Source organism: Erpetoichthys calabaricus, chromosome 12, assembly GCF_900747795.2.
Source record: "Erpetoichthys calabaricus chromosome 12, fErpCal1.3, whole genome shotgun sequence".
NCBI lineage: Eukaryota > Metazoa > Chordata > Cladistia > Polypteriformes > Polypteridae > Erpetoichthys > Erpetoichthys calabaricus.
This window is the reverse complement of record NC_041405.2, coordinates 20,272,282-20,295,826: the sequence shown is the minus strand read 5'-3', so window position 1 is coordinate 20,295,826 and position 23,545 is coordinate 20,272,282. Positions and strand designations below refer to the sequence as shown.

The 23,545-nt window shown below is 39.3% G+C and overlaps 1 protein-coding gene across 2 annotated transcripts; it reads right to left on the bottom strand.

Annotated features, from left to right (window-relative positions):
* Positions 1-221: 221 nt before the first annotated feature.
* Positions 222-23,287, bottom strand: polr3h (polymerase (RNA) III (DNA directed) polypeptide H). Of its 2 annotated transcripts, none has more exons than XM_028815148.2 (7): positions 23,267-23,287; positions 20,381-20,538; positions 6,086-6,182; positions 5,909-5,995; positions 4,203-4,266; positions 2,274-2,499; positions 222-782 (listed from the first exon to the last, which is right to left on the bottom strand). In XM_028815148.2, exons 2-7 carry the CDS (start codon positions 20,489-20,491, stop codon positions 729-731), a joined length of 639 nt encoding a protein of 212 aa, XP_028670981.1. In that variant the 5' UTR covers positions 20,492-20,538; positions 23,267-23,287; the 3' UTR covers positions 222-728. The 2 variants fall into 2 exon arrangements, with proteins under 2 accessions (XP_028670981.1, XP_028670979.1); XM_028815146.2 differs by lacking the exon at positions 23,267-23,287 and adding an exon at positions 23,112-23,260.
* Between the last annotated feature and the right edge of the window lie 258 nt (positions 23,288-23,545).

Below are 23,545 nucleotides of genomic sequence, written 5' to 3'. Positions count from 1 at the left end.
GCCATCTGCCAATAGCGTCCCTTGTATGAAATCAACTGGGCAAACCAACTGAGGAAGCATGTACCAGAAATTAAAAGACCCATTGTCCGCAGAAACCCGCGAAGCAGCAAAAAAATCCGCGATATATATTTAAATATGCTTACATATAAAATCCGCGATGGAGTGAAGCCGCGAAAGGCGAAGCGCGATATAGCGAGGGATTACTGTATTATGAAAAGAAACACAGAAAACCAGCAGTCTTTATTCTTCAAAACACAGGCAAGTTATGATTTTTTACAAGTTAAATTTTAACACAAGTTAATAATATCCCCAACTTTTGAAAAGTGGACAGAGAACCTTTTTTGGCCAATGCCATTTTGAATACTTGACCACAAGCATTTGAGGTAAAGCTTGTTTGAGGATCTTGTTTCAAGATAACCAAGCATCATAATTCTAGCAGTTTCTCAAAACAAAAATCCCTATCCCATGTATCAAAAATGTCTTATTATGTGACACTTCTGGTTAGAAGGGCAAATTTTCTTGGTTTCTTGCTCTAAATGCACAAGGCTAAGCAGTCGACTCACCTTCAAGGGTAGGAAACATTTTACAATTATTCGAAGTGGAAAAAATATAGTTGCCTTTTTTTTCCCCCCACACACGAGAGCTGCTTAACAAAACCACAGAGCTACATGGTCTCCGTTGGCCCTCAACTGTTCAGATCATCATATGAAACACACAGATCTTTCAAGTTAGTTGCTTGTCCACCATGACAGGAGACCCAAGCCTGGTTCACTGATGGAGCCCTAACAATGGGAAAAAAAGAATATTGCATTAAGAACGTTTTTCTTTTTTGCCCCCACACAAAATACATCCTCATATTATACTAACAAGATTATCAAACCCTTTCTTAATCTTTACATATTTTAAAAATTAACAATATTTACATAAGCAGAAAATTAACCGCTTTAGTTTTATCCAGCATATTTTGGTATTTTGTATTCAGTATTATACAAGTTAGCAATTTTCCAATTTTTCCCTCTGTGCTTTTGTTAAAGTGGCTGAACTGAAGGGTCTCACCTCTTATCAGCCAGTATTTGTGCTACTGGTAATGCTGGATGCCAACTCAAAAAGTCCTATCAAGAACTGAATGGCAGAAGTGTCTGATAAATTCACTAGCTTTAATATCTCTCATTCCATTGCTGTATGTGAAGATAAAATATCTTCAATGTTCTGAACCTGGGTGGCACGGTGGCGCAGTGGTAGCGCTGCTGCCTCGCAGTTAGGAGACCCGGGTTCGCTTCCCGGGTCCTCCCTGCGTGGAGTTTGCATGTTCTCCCCATGTCTGCGTGGGTTTCCTCCAGGCGCTCCGGTTTCCTCCCACAGTCCAAAGACATGCAGGTTAGGTGGACTGGCGATTCTAAATTGGCCCTAGTGTATGCTTGGTGTGTGGTTGTGTTTGTGTGTGTCCTGCGGTGGGTTGGCACCCTGCCTGGGATTGGTTCCTGCCTTGTGCCCTGTGTTGGCTGGGATTGGCCCCCGTGTGTTCGGATTCAGCGGGTTGAAAAATGGATGGATGGATGTTGTGAACCTGCTTCTTCTATGACAGAGCTTGCAGGGAGCAGGAGCACATCCCAATAGGAACAGATGAAGGAAAGAATCTTGGAAGTGATGCTACTTCAATAAAAGGGAAAACCAACTTGTATCGGGTCAATTTAGCCTTTCTTCTTGCGTGTTTTTCATCTAGAGGTTGTTCTGTTACAATGTAAATCAGTCATTTTCCAACCCACTACATCCTAACACAGGGTCATGGGGATCTGCTGGAGCCAATCCCAGCCAACACAGGGTGCAAGGCAGGAACAAATCCCCAGGCAGGATGTCAACCCACCGCAGACAATGTAAATCAAATCTCATTATATTCTCAAACCTGCTTAACCCAAAAAAGGGTCATGGGGGCCTCAAGTTATCTGATAATATTGTTTGGATGGGGGTCCACTCAAGAACAAACAATTCAGAATTATCAATTAACACCTATGTTTATGGGATTTCAGAGGAAAACTACATTACACTAAGAGAAAAAATGCATCATGGTGCCACCACCGTACAATTAACGGTTATGGAAAACAGCTTGATGTTTAACATAAAATACAGCCCACTAGAGTCACTTTCTAAATACCGATACCATTGTTGGTTTCTTTCTTTGCTTATATATCCTCAAGCAACCTTTTGCAAACTAACAGAAGTGATATGGTTATCCACAGAACACAGAATTATGAAAACATTAAGCAGTATCTTACTATAAGAGTGTATGGGGCTTCCTTCTGTGGTTGCTCTTCTTTTGTGTCAGTCCCAGTACTTTTTGCAGTCGTTGAATTAGCTGCAGTGCTTGGGCCCGTAGGAGAAGTATCAATGAAAACCTCATCCACAATGCGGAAACGGATCTCCTCACCATGGTCCATGTAAAGGTCATGAGCCCCCTCATCAGTTTCATACTCCCACAGCCACACCTGTTCTGCTTCATCACTGGTGGAAGTATCATGAGTCAAGGACAACTGGGGGATACCGACATAGTCTCAGGTGGTCTGTTATAAACTCATGGACACTAATAATAATAATTTTTAATAATTTTTTGCATTTATATAGCGCTTTTCTCACTACTCAAAGCGCTCAGCAATTGCAGGTTAAGGGCCTTGCTTAAGGGCCCAACAGAGCAGAGTCCCTAATGGCATTGACGGGATTCAAACCGGCAACCTTCCGATTGCCAGTGCAGATCTCTAGCCTCAGAGCCACCACTCCGTCCTAGAACACATCTTTGTAGAGAGGAACCCATAGCCTCACATTTCATTCAGTCTTTGGAGTTTAGATGACTTGACTATACAAGCATCCTACCCATTTGAAAACGATCTTCAAAAAAAAACTTCAAATGACACCGAACATCACTTTATGCCACTTCCCCTACAGAATACCCAAGGACGCTGGATATATGGAGAAAGTGCATTCGGCTCTGTTGTACCTAAAACACTCTCTGTTAACATCTCAGTGAAGATTCTTCAATTTAAACATTCAAATCAAGACTGCTGTCTTTGTGCCTTTCATTTTAAAATATTACCTCACCTACTAAAGAATACTTCATTTTGACATTTTTTAATCTTGCCAATTGTCATTGTTCTGTCTTTATCAATTATCAAACTAATTTATAAAGACTAATAGATTGTTTCAAAGTAAAGTCAGGCAACACAAACTCGCATCTTTATATGTGGGTTGGAAAAAAAAAAAAAGATAATAAAAAAAAATAAAATCAATAATGCACTTGGACCACATGAGCCAGCTGTCAGAATTAGCACCATTGTCACCCCCAAACCCAAACCTGTCCCACCACCAAGTTTGCCCTGAACATGTAATTAAGAATATTTTGCTCTTACCATTATAGGAGGTCAACCAGAGTGTCAGCATTAATATTCTCATTTAGCTTTTTATTTAATATGTAGCACACGTTTTTTACTTTCTCGTACATACAAAGTATAGGAAGGAAGAGTATTGTAATCGTCCAAAGATTCAATGTCGAGATTTTGATGAATCTCGATGTTTTAGACCTCCTTGACCTTCTCATACACAAAGTATAGGGAAAGTATTGGAATCCTCCAAAACCTTCATTTCGAGATTTTGATAAATCTTGACGTTTTAGACCTCTGAGTCCGAAAATACTATTTTTGGAATTATGTCTGTCTGCGTGTGTGTGTGTGTGTGTGTGTGTGTGTGTGTATAAACACGATAACCTGTGAACGCTTTCACTTAGGTCAACCAAATTTTGCATACAAGTATTACGTACAAAACGTACATTTCTGTCAATTTTTGGGCTATTTCTGTTAACCAGAAGTGGTACTTTACCTTTTATTCATGCAGCTGAAGAATCTGATTTATTCAACTTTACTTTTATAATAATTGTTCAATATATTATTGACTTGATTTGTTGTTGATGGCTCTTTAATGTACATAATAGAAAAATATAATTATTGTCTTGTGGTTTACTCCTCAAATATCCATCCCCATATCAGAGTATACGAGAAAGTCGAGGGGAGACCACTCCCGATTTTTTTTAATAATAACTAAATACACTACAGAGTATGTACTGCATCTCAATGCATTTGAGTCATATTGGTATATTAACTATATTAAAATAATACATTCATTTGAAAATGCTATTCCAAACAAAACTTGAAGGATACAACTTTGCTGGCTGCTGCAACGACTCAGGTGGGATCACAATGTCATCAAAGAAGCCAAGGCTCACTGTCATGAAGAACAAAAACCATTAAAAAAAAAAAACAAAAGCTGTAGCACAGCTGTGGTTCACACGGTGGTTAAATCCCTGCACCCAGCTGGCATCCACGTAGGGTTTGCATATTCCATGCACAGGTTAGATTCATTGATGATTCTCAATTGGCCCCTGTGTGTGTGTGTGTGTGTGTGTGTGTGTGTGTGTCTGTGTGTGACTAGGCCCTATGATCGACTAGCACCTTTTCCAATCCTATTTCATGCCCTGTGACAAACTCGGGCTCCCTGCAACCCTGAAATGGACTAAGGCAGTTTCAGAATGTTCTGTTATGACAGCTGGACCTCATTGCAGGTGTGAGAAACACATTTCTACAGCCCAGAAAACCTACAAACACATCAGCGCTCTAATCATTAAAATTATTCAACCATATACTGTATGTGGCCACTTCTTCCATTTCAGTTTAACAGGGAGCCATAGTCTATGCCAGCAACATCTGAAAGGAGTCAAGAACCAGCACTGGACGGGACACCAATCCATTGATTGGTAAACTCAGTAATGCCATCACACTACCTAAAATTTCATCAAGAGTTGCCAATTGAAAAGAAGACATGGAGAGAAACTACAAACTCTATGTTGACTAATGTGAGATTCATATACAGTGTCTGGAGCTGGAATGCAACAGAGATAACTGCTGTACCACCATGTTATGCTAATTTAAAACACACACACTCTACATTGTTAAACTCACTTCAGTTCAGAGCACTGGGGAGGGTTCTGAAGGCAAGGCTGGTGAAGGCATAAACTGCCAGCATTTGAGCAGGTAGGCACTATAACCTGGCAGATTTAATTACATCATGAATATAATACGCCAAATGAAACACAGGAGGTTCAGCAAGTTCCCTTACCAATGGTACATTGTCTCAAAGTGCTACTTTGCCTCAAAATAAATTAATCACATGCAATCTCATCTTGGCATCACAGATGACTTGTGTGTTAATGGAATGGAACTGCTTATGGGTAATAAAAGCAGCTTCATTCTCGCTAGGTGCCCTTATTGCAATACGCGAGCAGTAAAGTGCTCAGATTACATTAGAAAAAACAGACACTGCTGCCAAATACCTCTTAATGTTTGCCACAGCAGGTGTGATGGAGTTAAAGCTTGGCTGAGATATTCCTGAACTGTTGTCCAGTTCCCTGAGAAGTGACAACAATTAGCCGAAATAAACTGACAAAGAAAAAAGTTCCTCAGTGAAAATATGCGGCATTTCCCTCCTAAATGGGAACTAAAACAGAGTCTGTATATCATATTCGTAACTTTTGAGCTTTGGTATGTTTGTCATGCCAACACACATTATGATAACTGCTCAGTGATATAAACCATTATGAGCGTGAGGCGTCATTTTGCTGAATTTCCCTACATGATTAAGTATGTCATCATTTCCCAGTTTCTCCAAAATGTTGCATATGCATGGGTCACAGTTGCCGTAAATAAATGCAAGCTTTTCTGTCAAGTTTTCTTTTATAAGTCCCGATGTTTGACTGGAAACATGCATATGCATATTTCAACCCTGTGTTTGTGCACACACAAGTTTTATAAATCTGACCCCAGGTCTACCCTGCTAATATTTTAACACATGGCTAATCACCTGCCCTCACCGTGTACTCCTTCTTGACTGCAGCATTTGATCTTCCCCACAATGATCTCATCCAGAAAGGGTCGAAACACGACATATCTGAAGTGAACTGGAATAAACAGATAATAAACAGGGTGACTATAAATCCTGATTGATCTTCCCATCGCAGACAAAAAAAAATTTCTTGCAGCTTCCTTACCTTTGGTATGTGAAGCACCATCACCAGGAAAGATAAACGAATCCTCCAGTTTGGTGATATCATATAAACAGACGCATAGACCAACATTAAATACAACCTAAAAAAAAAAAAAAAAAGAATTACATAAGAATTCCTGAAATGTCTCCCTACCCTATACAGTACACTTTTGATGCTACTGTGATTGTCAGGGCAAAACTTCAACACCATCCAACCTCTGCTCCTTAGGGACAAGCTGACAGAGATGGGAGTAGATTCATACCTGGTGGCATGGATTGTGGACTATCTTACAAACAGACCTCAGTATGTGCGTCTCGGGAATTGCAGATCTGACATTGTGGTCAGCAACACAGGAGCGCCGCAGGGGACTGTACTTTCTCCGGTCCTGTTCAGTCTATATACATCGGACTTCCAATATAACTCGGAGTCCTGCCACGTGCAAAAGTTTGCTGACGACACTGCTATCGTGGGCTGCATCAGGAGTGGGCAGGAGGAGGAGTATAGGAACCTCATCAAGGACTTTGTTAAATGGTGCGACTTAAACCACCTACAACTGAACACCAGCAAAACCAAGGAACTGGTGGTGGATTTTAGGAGACCCAGGCCCTTCATGGACCCCGTGATCATCAGAGGTGACTGTGTGCAGAGGGTGCAGACCTATAAATACCTGGGAGTGCAGCTGGACGATAAATTGGACTGGACTGCCAATACTGATTCTCTGTGCAAGAAAGAACAGAGCCGCCTGTACTTCCTTAGAAGACTGGCATCCTTCAACATCTGCAGTAAGATGCTGCAGATGTTCTATCAGATGGTTGTGGCGAGTGCCCTCTTCTACGCAGTGGTATGCTGGGGAGGCAGCATTAAGAAGAAGGATGCCTCATGCCTGGACAAACTGGTGAGGAAGGCAGGCTCTGTTGTTGGCATGGAGCTGGACGGTTTGACATCCGTAGCAGAGCAACGGGCACTCAGCAGGCTCCTATCAATTATGGAGAATCCACTACATCCATTAAACAGTGTCATCTCCAGACAGAGGAGCAGTTTCAGCGACAGACTGCTGTCACTGTCCTGCTCCACTGACAGACTGAGAAGATCATTCCTCCCCCAAACTATGCGACTCTTCAATTCCACCAGAGTTGGTAAACGTTGAACATTATTCAAGTTATTGTCTGTTTTTTACCTGCATTTTTTATTACTCTTTAATATTTTTTGCTGCTGGAGTATGTGAATTTCCCCCTGGGATTAATAAAGTATCTATCTATCTATCTATCTAAAACTGCATGTGTGTAATCTGATTGATTCATCAATACAATGTATTTATATATCTTCCTGAAACAGAAAAGGCCAAATACTACAAAAAACACTTTAAGGAGCTCATTTAATTTAAAAAAGGCAACAAATGATCCTAACTCAGCTTCAGGGTGAGGGTGTGGGCTTTTGTGTTAGACATGAGAAGCCCATGCAATTAGTGCATTTACAATAATAATAATAATAATAATAACCACCCAATTACTCACAGAAACCCAGTTTCTAAAATGCCATTTTAACACTCCTTCTGATTAGAGAATTCAGGTTACTGGCCTCTGAGAAACCCAATTAAGTGAGTTGGATGTCTCCACAAATTATCCGATTATGTGGCCACATAAACCCTTAACCGGGTTAATGTTAAGGATTTTGTAGTCTGTGCAGGTCCGCTGCACTCTGCCAACGTGCACATGTATTTACTTTGCCCACAATTTCTGCATGCGCACACAAAATACATTTCCAAAGGCAAATGGTCATGCGATCGCATTATTCCTTCTCCTGGCTGAAGTAACCGTCTCAATATTTCAAAAAATAGCTAAAATTATGTTAAGGAGCTGAACATACAGTGCAAAACCTAGAAGTCAAAATGCACTTAGCAAGAATAAAATAAATGTATATGCCACTGTAAACAAGTCTAGCAGATTTACCTCTACGCTGTACATCTACCCCTACACTACTGAAAGCCTTTTGCTTTCAAAAAAGCTACAAATTGATTGGGTCAAAGGAATTGAGCCTGACCTGACAAATTAATAGTCTGGACCAACATATGCGCCTGTAATACGGGAGGATGACTAGATGAAAGTCTGAACATTTTTAGGTGACATTAAAAATGGAAATAAGTTGACTGTTGACCTCCTGCTATTGATCTTGTACTTTATATTGTGAGAGGCTAACACACACAGAGAAAGATACACCCAGAAAAAACATTTCTACTATTGGCTGAGATTGTAGGGTTTTTCCACATTGTGAAAGGTAATACACACTTTAATAATCACATATTAAATCCAGTCATCATTCATGGTGACAAATTCAAACAGCGTTTATTCCGTCCTTCTCTGTTCATGAAGCCACTTTGTATATCATTATTTGATTACTTTTGATCTGCTCTTTCTTTTACCAATAAATGCCAGAACAATAATATATGGAGAATCTTAAATCCATCCTGCGGTGGGTTGGCACCCTGCCCGGGATTGGTTCCTGCCTTGTGCCCTGTGTTGGCTGGGATTGGCTCCAGCAGACCCCCGTGACCCTGTGTTCGGATTCAGCGGGTTGGATGGATGGATGGATGGATCTTAAATCCAAGGCATGAGACTAATGGCAATGTAGATCACTTTATTAGAGTTTCAAGCTGTACGCGAAGTGGGCTTTAGATAAATACAGCTCCTCTCAAACCAGTAAAGTAAAGTAAAACTGCGGTTTCTACTGTTTAAAGATGCTGTCTGTATGTGCTCTTGCATTAGAGCACTGAAAATTTACCAGTCTGTGAAGATATATAACTGAATAAGAACACTCTTTATAATCAGATTACTACACCAAATGAACAGACTAAACTATCAGCAACCATCCTGGTTACGATAATGGCAGGCTGAACCAAGTGAGAATGGGTGGATGGATTAAAAAATGTTTTGTTTAGGAATAAACAGCTAATCTGAAAATTAAAAAATTGCATTGGTCTTGTCATTTTCCAACTAATAGTAACAATGAGTTTATAAAACTCTTTAATTAGACAGCATAAAAGAAAACAGCTGAAAAGCAAATTGACTAAGTCAGTTTTCAGTTTAAGAACCGTTGGTTCACAACACGTCAATCCCTTGTCAATGACGTCAGTAAATTTAAAGAATGAGTAAACAGAATTTACAATGGATTTCTAAAATAAAGTTTATCACAAATCTTTATGACTAATTAAACAAATATCTTGCAGTATGTGCAAACCCAATGATAGTTTTGATGATTCATCTATCTCATTGGCATTTCCAAATCCAAAAAAGTAGAAATTATTAGGTGTCTTAAAGAAAACAGACAAAAATCTGTTCTTAAAAACTTTGTTTCCATTTTAAAAATTCTCATTTCATTTTATAGAAGAAATGCATTTAAGCAATTTTATTCTTCTTGGAAACCAAAAATTTTAATTAATAAAAAATCTAACTGTTGCTTACGCAAGTCCCAGCACAGAAACAACCACAGTGTAACTGATGTTGCAAATCATCTTCATATATTCCCCGGGGTAGGATATGTTACATGTCCATTATGTGTCCAGATTTAACTACAGTATGTTTTGACACGAATCACAACCATTTTCTACTGCACAGGCCTGAGAGCTTAGCTGGACCATCCGAAACTGCTCTTAGCTTGTTAATGTACATTTGAAATCATTTTCAGTATGCATAGATGTCCGATAACACTATTGCTTTATTCCCATTTGCAATCACAGTGTTCATCCCAGCTCAATGCTAGAGCCATTTTTCTGTATTGCCTTTAAGAGATGGAAGTTCGAAAGTTAATATTCATAGTTGGACGACATCTGCATACACCTAAGAGTAAAACTAAACTATTTTATTAGGTGAAATGGATAGCATTCTTAAATTCAGGGAAAAAAAACAAAGTTCAGTTAGTGAGTACTAATTCTACAGATATAAAAACAGTCATTTGTAACTCAACATGCTAGAATTTTTTTTATTTGGCCGATTCAAATTGAAATATACATGTTATCTCTAGCATTGTTTTCAACTTTCCCCTCACCTTTCATCAACTTCAGAAATGTTCTGAAAAGCAGGGAGCTTCTTAAAATGCACAATATGCTTGCTTGTGTATTTGTCTCAAGCACAACAGACTATCATAATGAAGAACTTTCAGGCTGATCAAGTCAGTCCACTAGTATTTAAATTCAAAACATCAGAGTAACGATTACAACTAGTATCAAAAAGGAGGATCAAACACCTCCATTTCTTGAATAATTTCATTGGCTTCCAGTTAAATGTAGAGACAATGTTAAAAGATCTTATTGACATAGGGAGCAGGAAATGGCTTAGCTTGCTCCTTGTGCTACAAAATTATCACCCATACACCAGAATTTCCAATTATCACAAAATGTAGGTCTGTTTAAAAAAAATAAAACCTAAGTAAAATATACTGGGAGTTAAAACACTTTAGGTATAACTCCAGAACTCTGACAGGGCCTACTTGACACTCCTCAGAAGTATTTGCTATTGGTTCATAATGATTGTAGCCATCATCACAATTATCTTATACTACAGCTATGTGCTCAGTACTGTTTTTATTTAAAAATGACATTCTTAAATGAAACTGATCTCTGTTCACAACAGCATTTTCACATCATTTAGAAAAGATCCCCGCCCACACTAAACTGGCCAATAATACATGACGTAGTTGTCCGCCTACACTGGGAAACCAGCAACCCTTAAAAGGATGATAATGCCACTGGGCAGGGGATTTATCGCAAAATTTATGAGGTTTTTGTACATGTGTGCAGTATTCAAACTATATAAAACAAAAGTATCAAATTATGCTTACAAAGATTTCGCAAGAATAAAAGCGTTAATGAAATGGTGATGAGGGAGAGAAGAACATCACACATTATAGTAAGAAAGCAGATTATTTTACTAAGTAATGACTTGTGAAAGGACTCAATATTACAATAGTCACATGATTACTACGGGATTTTGTTATAGTCAGAACAGCATGAATATTTACAATAAAAAGTGTAACATGTACAGGTTAACAGAATGTATTGGATAAGAATGGAAATGCAGGGCACATGTAAGTCAGTATGTGTGAAGTGTGGCCGTCAGGTAATGTAGTATACCGACGTCTACAATAACTGTCAGAAAACGCAATCTGTTGCATAAACGTTATTGTCAGTGATAATATTCCCCTGTGTGTAACCCGGGTTTTGATGTAACTCTGGAAAATGTAGTGTACAACTGTATTATCGTAGTATCTCCCACTACTTACCCTTTACCTGTTTTCTTCAAGGGTAAGTGTACTCGTCAAGTTCGTTACAGGGTTGGTCTACTGTTGCACTTTAAGATTAACACACACATACACAGCTATACGCATACACACAGACCCTAACCACAACAGTGCCCCATGAATGACAAACACACAGCTGGTTAACTTCTGGTATTTTAAACCACACAAGTGCCTTAGGAATAACACAGCCTGTCACTCTCTCAGTCAAGAGACTTACTTATTATCGGCACAAACAACATACAATGTTTTAATGATACCTCAGACATAAATATTAGTTTTGGTCTGCAAGAATACATGTAAACACACAAAGGCTCAGCACTCTTGACTATAAGCCATTTATCAGCCAAGAATGCCTTACTTTACATATTGTTCCCTACTATTGGGTGAAGCTCTCACCCTCAGCCTTAATAAATCTTGCAGTACAGAGGTAATGGCAAACCTCCGGCTGCACCAGATTCTCAAAGAAATCTACCTTATTACTCCAATCACTCTAGACATTAAGACAGAGCATAGAAAGTTAAAAGCAGCATGGTATTTATTACAGGAATAATAATACCACCAGTGGAACAAAAAATAACAGAACATAGGACTGATAGAATAGTCTGAACATATATAGTCTTTAGAAAAAGCATACAAAAACGTAAAGATGACAAGGATTAATGTCGCAGGCAGCTTGTGATCTAGCACTCGTAGTTGCTCATGATGGTTTTCTGACAACCAGATGTAAACGGCTTCATGTTGACGTCTCTGTCCTCCTCTGATGTCTTCTTCCCTTCTTCTTCCTCCCTCCTTCCTCTATCGCTCCTCAGACGAGGCATATTTATTCTAAAATTCTACCAGGGGGGTTTTGCAAGATGTGATTGTTAGATATTCTGATTGGCTGGCTGTCAATATGATGATTGAATTCAATGTCTGTTTTCCCAAACAATAAAACTTTTTTTGATGTTCTCTGAGGTGTTGCTATGTCTTCCTTTCCCAGGCTGTAAAATAATTAGATGTCCATCCTTTCTCAGGTTATAAAGTAATTGATAGCCTGAGCCACCAGCATGTCTTCCTTTCTATGTTGGAACAGCTGTTTTAAAAGTGAGGTATAACTGGGAAGAAGACATGCTTTGATTTGTCTCGAATGTAGTTCATCTGTTGTCCTGTCTTGAACAAAATATAATGGAAATATAAACCAAAATGTACAGATTTTGTACCCCACAACAACAACTGACCATGGGTAAAAACAGGGCCTGGCAAATAAACTCCCACATTATTAAACGTTTGTTGTTGTGACTTGGGGATAGTCATACAATTTGCTAAACGAATGGGGATTTGCCTACTCCGTAATATAAAGGGAATATCTTGTTTTGAGTTGTCAGCGTTATAGAATCAGTGTAGTTTTTCCTTCGTAATGTATTTTGTTGTCTGCCAGTTTGCCGCTGCTCTTCAGAATGGTTCTGTGTGTAATTTATTTTTTGTTCACTGTCCAGGTGCAAGACTTGCTGCTGCTGATCTTCAGATAATGTCACTCTGTGGTTTGTCATACGTTGTCTTTGTTGTTCTAAGGTATCTTGCCTGTGCTGGTTGATCTGGCATGATGTAAATGTTTCTGCTTCTGTACGTTGGTCTGAGTAAGTAGGCCGGTGAGACTGTTTCTGTTGGTCGCAGCTAGGCTGTATGTGGCTTTTCGTTTTATCAGGAGGCTTATGTTGAAGTGAAGGAAAGAGGAGGTGTAAAATGGTAGTGTCATAATGCAGTTTCGGTCAGTAATAGAATATGCACTGAATAAACAGTCAAATATCACAGTTGATAATCGGTCACATTGAAGAATTAATGACTTGAAGATAAGCCTAAGACCAAAACTCCGCCAGGAGCACAGATTTCTTGCTATTGCTGTGGAAGGATATAGTAGTTGTGGCAACCATTGTTTATATCGAGCACAGACAGAAACAAGCGAAATAATATAAGGATTTATAAGGATTCATCCTGGAAAGCATCTCTTCTATGTTAGAATAGGTTTTCTTCTGTGAAGATTGATCAGCCAGGTAATAAGGTGCCTTAATAAGCAAACCCAGCTGGGGAAAGGCCATGTAATAAACACAAGCAAATCAGAGCACGATTTTTGTATAATTTTATGTCTGTTCACACCATATTTCTGAAACTGCATTTTCAGAAGCATATGGCTCTGGAGAACATTATCAGAAGTCTTCACTTTCAGCAGTTGAAAACACCAGGGTAGTCTGGATGAAAGTCAAAAATGGGACTAATGTCAGTGTTTTATAAATAAAAATGTTAATAGTGTGGATGAGACCAAAGTCTCTCTCATTCTCCTTCTCTTTATAATGTACTCTGTAGCACATTGTTCCACTGCTAGTTCCGTCAAATCATTTTGTGTGATCTTGTAATGGGAGTTGTCGTGTTACTGCACAGGCTTAGCCCATGGTCTGAGCCATCTCTTATTCTGACATGTCTTCAATGTCTGCCCGAACAGTGGAACTGTTTGGTTGCTTGTCCTCTTACAGACGTAAATGGAGCACAACATTTTCCTTTCTCTGCTGTCTGGATGCCTTAAAAATTTAATTAGCATGAAAAACTATATACTAAGACATAATTAGTATACTGGATTAGGTTTTGTGTTTAAAAATGTGTTTCAATGTATGCACATTTACAGTTAAATTTTAATTATACTTTATTTACAATATTCTTTACCATGCTGGGGCTGAACTACAAGCATTCCACCAGTAAGTAAAAATGTTTAAAGACCAGCCAAAGTTGAGATTAAGCTATGGGTATAAACAGTAATTCATTTTTGACCTGCTGCTTCACAGCTTGAAGTCGCATGAACCTGTTACAAGTTCCCATATCAACCAAGGAGATTAACAGAAATCTGTCAGATTATGGTGCAAATAAATTTGCCTGTGACAGCATTGCTTCTGGGGACATTTGAATAAAGAATGAAATCCAAAACTTGTGCTTTATGTCTTCAAATGAAGACTAAAAGATGAAAAAAAAAGTAATGGGCAAAAAAGACAAGTGAGCTTAATTTTTACTATATGTGCAACAAACATAAAATGGTTACCATTAGCTGAAACTCTTTCACAAGGAAATGAAAGAAATTGCTGGAATTGAATGTGTCGCTGTGTTTACACTCGGGGAAACAAACGGAAACGACAGTTGCAGCCATATGGCTATTTGGATGCTGGGATGACACTGTTATAACACAAAAAAAGTGAAAGTACAAACTACAGTTATTAAGTATGTTAAAAAAAAAAGTTTTATATACAGGGTGCATGATGCTGCAATGCTTAGCACTGCTGCCTCACTGACCCTGAATTACACATTTTCCAGTCTGGACACTTCCTGAGTGAATTCTGCATGTTTTCCCCACCAACTGCATGGGTTTATTTCCAGGTAATCTGGTTTTTCTTCTACATCCTAAGAATATTACATTCACAAGTGACTCTACAAGCACTCACCGTGAGTGAATGCATGAATGGCCACAGGATAGACATCCATGCTTGCTTTCTGGTTTGTGGTTAAGCTAAGCTTGCTTGAATATCTATATATCTCACTCGTCAATACAAACACTATTTCCCACTTAGTTATAAAGCTGAAATTTGTCAGGATGGTACACCTAAGCCAGCAGGTATCTGCTAAGAAATTACTTTTCAATATATCCTTTCCGACAATAGAAAAACGAAACACCCCACAATCTCAAAAACACTGATTGATTTGACTGAAATTTGATGACCTTATAGAAAAAAAAAAGAAAATTAGCCAACCTGTTTTTTTTCTGTTGCAATACTTGTTGATAATAATACGTGTTGTGTAGGTCATGCAAAGCACCAGTGTCACTCTGCTAGTGAAGTCTGTAACTGCGCAGAGAAATGGGCTGGCAATGAGTGGAGAAGGCAAGTGCTGTACACAGGAAAAAAAAAACAGACGAAGAAGCAAGCTGTATGGAAAATGAGATTTGAAGTGGACAGAAACAATTTAGGCGAAATTCAAACAAGATATGGTTAGCAAGTGGCCTCATTAGTTACATGCAGTATTCCCTGTTCTATATGCTTCTTCTTACTCCTCAAGATGCAATATTAATTACATACAAATTCAAGCCAGACTAGATTGTCGAGTGCTCGTAAATACGTAAACTTCAAAGAACAGGGAGAGTTAGAGGGGTGAGTTGGTAGTAAATCATATGTAATATTGGTGAAAACTAAGGTCACTCTTTGGAGAATCAGAACCGTAACCCACTTCAAGCCCTGGGTACAATACAGGCAAGAAGTGACAGAATATCTTGATCAGTTTCAATATTAGCACAGCTCAGTAAAGGGGTTCCCCATGGACAGAACACAGAAGAAGGTAGACATTGTACACAGATTCTTATCTGTACAGTGCTTGAAACATTCAGTTCATTATGAGGGACACGTGAATGTGCAGCCTGTAAATGTCTACGCTATTTGCAATAAGTTAAAGTAAACCACAATTCATTGTATATTGCTTTTGATCTAAATCCCTGAAACATTCAGTATAAGATTAAAGATCAAAGCATTACATACCAATCTGACTAAATCAACCAGGATGTGTGCCCGGTGAAATTATATTTATACCCAAAATTCTCATTATTCCTACTAATTACTTGTTTGAATTGAAAAGAAAACAGTTTCCTCAAAAAGTATATTTTGCAAAGACCACCAACAAAAGTCAAGTCACTACAAAAACCAAGATTTGATCCACTGCAGGAATGTTTTACTCATGTGAAATTGTATGTAGCATGTTCAAGTGTAAGGAGCTCCAGTGAACTAACAACATTAGCCCTTAGGGAAAAACATAATTGATATATCTCCAAAGGTCTCATCACAATCTATCAGGTAACGCGTGTCGTTGGTCGGACAGTCAGCACACTTCCGGCTGCTTCACGAACCAGCCACCATGGCGCAGTATACAGAAAAGTTAGTGCTTCTGAAACATCAGATTAACCCTCGGCACTATAACCAAGGCCCACTGTCTTAAGAAATTTCCCAGACAAAGTCAGGTAACACAGTTCTCTCTCTCTATTTTATATCTATATATAGAGTGCATCCGGAAAGTATTCACAGCGCATCACTTTTTCCACATTTTGTTATGTTACAGCCTTATTCCAAAATGGATTAAATTCATTTATTTCCTCCGAATTCTACACACAACACCCCATAATGACAACGTGAAAAAAGTTTACTTGAGGTTTTTGCAAATTTATTAAAAATAAAAAAATTGAGAAAGCACATGTACATAAGTATTCACAGCCTTTGCCATGAAGCTCAAAATTGAGCTCAGGTGCATCCTGTTTCCCCTGATCATCACTGAGATGTTTCTGCAGCTTCATTGGAGTCCACCTGTGGTAAATTCAGTTGACTGGACATGATTTGGAAAGGCACACACCTGTCTATATAAGGTCCCACAGTGGACAGTTCATGTCAGAGCACAAACCAAGCATGAAGTCAAAGGAATTGTCTGTAGACCTCCAAGACAGGATTGTCTCAAGGCACAAATCTGGGGAAGGTTACAGAAAAATGTCTGCTGCTTTGAAGGTCCCAATGAGCAAAGTGGCCTCCATCACCCGTAAGTGGAAGAAGTTCGAAACCACCAGGACTCTTCCTAGAGCTGGCCGGCCATCTAAACTGAGCGATCGGGGGAGAAGGGCCTTAGTCAGGGAGGTGACCAAGAACCTGATGGTCACTCTGTCAGAGCTCCAGAGGTCCTCTGTGGAGTGAGGAGAACCTTCCAGAAGGACAACCATCTCTGCAGCAATCCACCAATCAGGCCTGTATGGTAGAGTGGCCAGAAAGGAGGCCACTCCTTGGTAAAAGGCACATGGCAGCCCGCCTGGAGTTTGCCAAAAGGCACCTGAAGGACTCTCAGACCATGAGAAAGAAAATTCTCTGGTCTGATGAGACAAAGATTGAACTCTTTGGTGTGAATGCAGGGCATCACGTTTGGAGGAAACCAGGCACCGCTCATCACCAGGCCAATACCATCCCTACAGTGAAGCATGATGGTGGCAGCATCATGCTGTGGGGATGTTTTTCAGCGGCATTTTTTTCTGAGAAAAAAAATGAATTTAATCCATTTTGGAATAAGGCTGTAACATAACAAAATGTGGAAAAAGTGATGCGCTGTGAATACTTTCCGGATGCACTGTATCTATAATATATATATATATATATATATATATATATATATATATATATATATATATAGCCCGTCCGGAACACCTCTACGTCAGATGGATGGGGGGGAAGGAGCGTTTCCGGAACATTGCCTCCCCCGAAGCGCTAGAGGGCAGCCCCCCTGGAGTGCGGTGGTACCACGGGTTTGAAGCATGGAGGCTCAACCTTGTTGGGGCCCATGACCACTGCCAGGGGGCTCCTAGAGAACCGTTGAGCCCTTTGATGTAGCACTGCTGCCACACCTGGAAGTGCTGCCGGAAATAGGTCAACGAGCACCTGGAGCACTTCCGGGTGCCTTACAAAAGGAGCCAGCAGCCGCTGTTCTAAGAGCCTGAGTCAGGAGAAAGTGTACGAAGCTCCTGTGGAGGCTGAAGGACTGGCTAAGAGAAGGGACTGTGTTACAGATTTGTGCTAGACTGTCTTTTGTAAATAAACCTTGTGCTGTGTGGCAATTTGTGTCCTGCCTGTATGTGTTGGGGTTATAGCTGCTGTATGCGCCCCGGGCATCACAATGTGTAGAAATAAAAATTTCTCTCTCTCACACACACACAATACAATCTATTTTTGTATAGCCCAAAATCACACAAGAAGGGCCACAATGGGCTTTAACAGATCCTGGCTTTTGACAGTCCCCCAGCCTTGACTCTCTAAGAAGATAAGGAAAAACTCCCAAAAAAAAAACAAGAAACCTTGGGAAAGGCAGTTCAAAGAGAGACTCCTTCCCAGGTACGTTGGGTGTGCAGTGGGTGCAAAAAAAGGTGGGTAAATACAATACAATACACAGAACAGAACACAAGTAATCATCAATACAATATAGTAGTGCAAAAGAAATATTACAAGTACAGAGCAGAATTCAACAGTAGATGATATCACATAATAGGATTTGAATTTGTTAAGAGTCCTGGAGACCTCAGCCATCAAGCTGCCTCCCCCTATTGGCCATTCCATAGCTGAGTCAGTGCTGGGCCAGCCAATCCAATGAAAGAACCCCTCTACCTGATGATTCCTGTGATTCTCCACACACACACAATACAATTATTCAAGAGTTGTTTGTGATGTTGATCAATATTGTGTTTTATTTATTGCATATACTTTCATTTAAAACAAAAATCCAAGGGCTGACACAGTTGTGCATTAGCTAGTGTTGCTTCTTCATGGATCCTATAGCTGGTCACTGCGCATGTACAGTTTGCCTCTTCTCCAAATATCTGTCTGGATTTTCCAAAGACTACTTACTCTGTTTCACCCACCACAACGTCAAAGACATGCAGGTAAGCTCAACTGTATCTTTAAGGTGGTTTCACGTTATTATCAGTTTCCTCTAGACTACGGTAGTCCATGATGGTACTGCTGCACAGAATTTACTACTTCAAACATGTGCACCATAACCACAAATGGAATGCACCTCTCACTGTGCAACACATATTTCAGAGGATTACACCTCTCACAGTTTTACTCAACAAGACCTCTTAAGCCACAGCAATTACAAGTTAAAAAAACTATATTTTCATTAAATTAGCCAAATTCCTCCATTTAAATTATTTTCTAGAAATTGAAAAAAAATGTACTATTACAAAATCCATATAGGCTAAAATGTGAAGGTTTTGCACTTTCCAACCACAGTTTCTTGAAATTAAGCCAATACAGTGGATTCAGACCCTTCACTTTCTTCATACTTTTGTAGATTAAACTTTTAAACTGGAGTTTGAGACCACTGACCTAAACAAAAGGCCACACAGAAATGAGGAGAACATGCACACTCCCCATACGTTGTTGGATTTGAAGCCGGGACATTGAATCTGTAAGCACTACTAACTGCACAATCCTGCTGCCAACATCCAACATACATTTTTTTAAATTTCCTTTAGAATTATGAGGAGCAAAAATTATTTTAAGAAGAGTGCAGCACAGACACTACTCCAAAACAACGTCACGCTATAGTTATCACATCATGAGCCTACACCACATACAGTAGGGTAGCACTTCAATGCAATAAGAAACAAGTTGAAATTTCAGCAACAGAACTCTATAAATGAATGTTTTGCTGCCATTGTGGGTTACTCTGGGCGCTACTACAGTTCTCTGTGACAGAGATGGACAGACATAAATGAAGAACAAGGCCAAAGTGAAAGTCTTGCGAATAGTAAACACCGTAATTTTTCTTTATTTGCAATCTTAGTGTTTACAATTTGTGATATTTTACTGAACTAATAAGAGGGACATAAGAAATAAAGTGAAACAGGACATGGAAATATTCCATCCATCCATCCATTATCCAACCTGCTATAGCCTAACTACAGGGTCACAGGGGTCTGCTGGAGCCAATCCCAGCCAAAACAGGGCACAAGGCAGGAACAAACCCCGGGCAGGGTGCCAGCCCACCGCAGGGTGCGAGCACACACACACACACACACACACCCACCCACACACTAGGGACAATTTAGAATTGCCAATGCATGTAACCTGCATGTTTTTGGGAACTGTGGGAGGAAACCGGATGAACCCAGAGGAAACCCACGCAGACACAGGGAGAACCCGGGAAGCGCCCTATGAAAACATTCATTTCCACAAATTTTCGGAGTTATGGAAATTAACATTTATAAACTGAATGCCTAATATTTAAATTACCAAAGAGGACTTTAACAGATCCAGAAAATGAAATCACAAAAAACAAAATTCTGGTGTTTATTGTTGCAATGTATTTACCATATACTAAACATTTCAATTCTTTAGTGTTCAAAGAAAGTTGCAACATGGATCTAATAAACAAACAAAAAAAAACACACAGGCACACCGCCCTATTACTACATACCTTATTTGCCAACTTCTTGTTTAATTCCTCCACAATAGCATCATTCAGTCTGCTCTGGAATTGCCAGGGTGGGATGCGGACAGTGTCAACCATTTCCACCAGTGTGAACATGGTGCAGGACACTGGTTCAGACAGGCAGAAGGTACACCCAAAAACTCCTACAGATGACGGAAATGAAGAAGAAGAAAAAACAACGCAGGTTAAAAGGTTACTTGGCAAACTATGACCAACTCTGTCTGTCTGAAGACTCTTGTCCTACACATTAAATTAAAGTCTACCTTGCTGTATAAAAGAACAAAGTAAACGGATAGTCTGCACAAAATGTGATGAGATCCACTACCTTCAGTCTATTCAGGTTTGTCCATCCTATACGTTCATTTGTACAGTCAATGTCTTACTGGTTAATACCTGACACAGAAAGGAGCCAGTATTTAAAGGGTAATTTTGTTATGTATGCGACAATAAAACTGTATGGAACCAACTCCTTTAAATAAAACATGAAATACTGTGGTGCACATGTGTAAGACATGTGGGTGTCACTAATTTGGCAAGAATTTCAGTACGATTCCTGCACACATTCACCTGGTATAGTGGCTTGTGCACTGGATTCTCATTCTCCAGGCTGCCTGTTCAGTTCCTACATGCGACTTCCCCTGTGACCAACAACAAGCCTCCTAACTCGTCTGATAGCAAACTTTTATAAATGATTCTTTTTAGTTATGAAAAGTTAAATTATATGAGGGACGTTCAAAAAGTTTCTGCACTTTTTTTTAACTCTATTAAGAATTTCAAAAACAAATAACATCACTTTTCTACACAGTCACCTTTCTTTACGATGCAATTTTCCCAGCGTTGTACCAACTTTTTAATGGCATCAACAAAAAATGTTTTTGCCTTCACCATTTCCAACGAAAATATAAAAGTGCGGAAACTTTTTGAACGTCCCTCTTAATAAATGAGCAAAACTACAATTGCACATCAAAAAAAATATACAGCAACACAAGAGATGAATATTTATATTTAAAAAAAAAATCGTAAATAGAGCAAACATCAGAAAAAAGAAAAGAAAGGGGGGCAGGGGTGTGCCAAGCAGTCTGCTCATAGAATTTACATTCAACAACAATGTTCAGCATGTTTACCTCAATTTCTTGTCATGTACTTTAATGATTTACATGTACAGTGTGATGCAAATTCCTAAATAAAAAGCACTAATGAAGGCAATTACATTTAAGACTAATAATTTTGCCTAAAACAGCAAGGCACTCGACAAACACTGAATTTTCTTTATCCTCTATTAGAATCGCAAAGATTATATAATTCCTAGTAAAATATGAAGGTGGTGGTGGTGGTGGTGGGTTTGGATGTAATCAATTAAATCATTCTAAAAAGTATTACAATAAAGACAATGGGAAACCAGATGGTTTGTAGTCTCAATACTTACTACACAAAATGTACAATTACTGTGATCAATATTAAATCCAAGCCTAAGAAATTGATCTCTGATTTTCAAAGATAGTGCAGGCAGGGTGGAATGGGTAAAGAAGAGTGTCAGGAGTAATTTGTGACAGACGGATATCAGTAAGAGTGAAAGGGAAGGCCTACAGGACGGTAGTGAGACCAGCTATGTTATAAGGGTTGGTGACTGTGACACAGACGAAAAAACAGGAGACAGAGATGGAGGTGGCAGAGTTAAAGATGCAAAGATTTGCATTGGGTGTGATGAGGATGGACAGGATTAGACATTAGGACATTAGAGGGTCAACTCAAGTTGGACGGTTTGGAGACAAAATCAGAGAGGCGAGATTGCATTGGTTTGGACATGTGCAGAGGAGAGATGCCGAGTATATTGGGAAAAGGTTGCTAAAGATAGAGCTGCCAGGCAACTAGAAAAGAGGAAGGCCTAAGTGAAGGTTTATGGATGTGGTGAGAGAGGACATGCAGATGATGGGTATAACAGAGCAAGATGACGAGGACAGGAAGAGATGGAAGAAGATGACCCGCTGTGGCAACCACTAACGACAGCAGCTTAAAGAAGAAGATTAAATATTTCATAGCCAGCCCTATAGCTTTTGGAGGCAAAGCTAATTCCAAAAAGCTAACATGTAGTTTCTTTAAACTGGGCTCACATTAAGATGAAAGAAAGAGGTTTTCTACAAAACTGCAAAAGTTATTACTGCTTTGGGCAAATATTTCAAAATACTTTATTTAGCAAAATCTGGCTTTTAAAAAACCCTGATTACTAATCAGTAAAGGTGGTGGAAGAAGAGGAGGGTGAATCAAGTAAGGTGTTAAACATCAGAATGAGGAAGGCTGGAATCCTCCGAGTAAGCTTATCATTTTGGAGGAGAAATTTAGTTTTATACAAAACTCAAAGGGTAAGAGATTATCACCACACTTGTCTAACAGATCAGAAAGTAACCAAAAAGATCCTCTCTATCCAATCACTAAAAAAATAGACTTCTAATAAATAAAATATTCAATTACGGATAGGAAAAATGTGTGGTATAAAATTAGGCTCGTATAAACGTTTACTGCACATCAGAACTTTACAAGCAAATTATAAGAATGGAAACGACTGCAATGCACCCTTAACTTCCGAGTCACTTTGGTTACAGGCGTCTGACAAGTAAAACAATATATTCTCCCAGCAACAAAAATAAAATTACAAAACCATGCGGAGAATGCTGAACAACAGGAACGTCCAAGCCCGAAGAAAAATATTGCACAATACCTTTTTAATCAACTGTCACAAATGGAGCAAGACACGGAATAACACTGCCTCCATGCAAACAGTGCACTACGACAGAAAACAAGAAAAGACCTGGATGGCTACATTTACAATATTATAAGTATTATAAGGTTAACGTATAAATTACAAGAACACACAGCTAAGTACTGCTCCGCGCTTCCAGTTGTAACGTGGTTAAACGCTGACATCTGCTTTGCGACAATACGCGCGGTTTAACGGCAGAAGGTCGTACAGTTAAACCGATTTACGACGTGAGGACAGCCACTCATTCCTATCCTGGATGAGGTAAAGCGGGTGCGCCGTCGTAAAATTATAATATTAACATCACCCATCAATGTTTAATTCGAGAACAAAGACGGCTCTCAATACGTGGCTAGTTTTAAAACTTCGGCCCGTTAAGGAAAACCATTATAAGG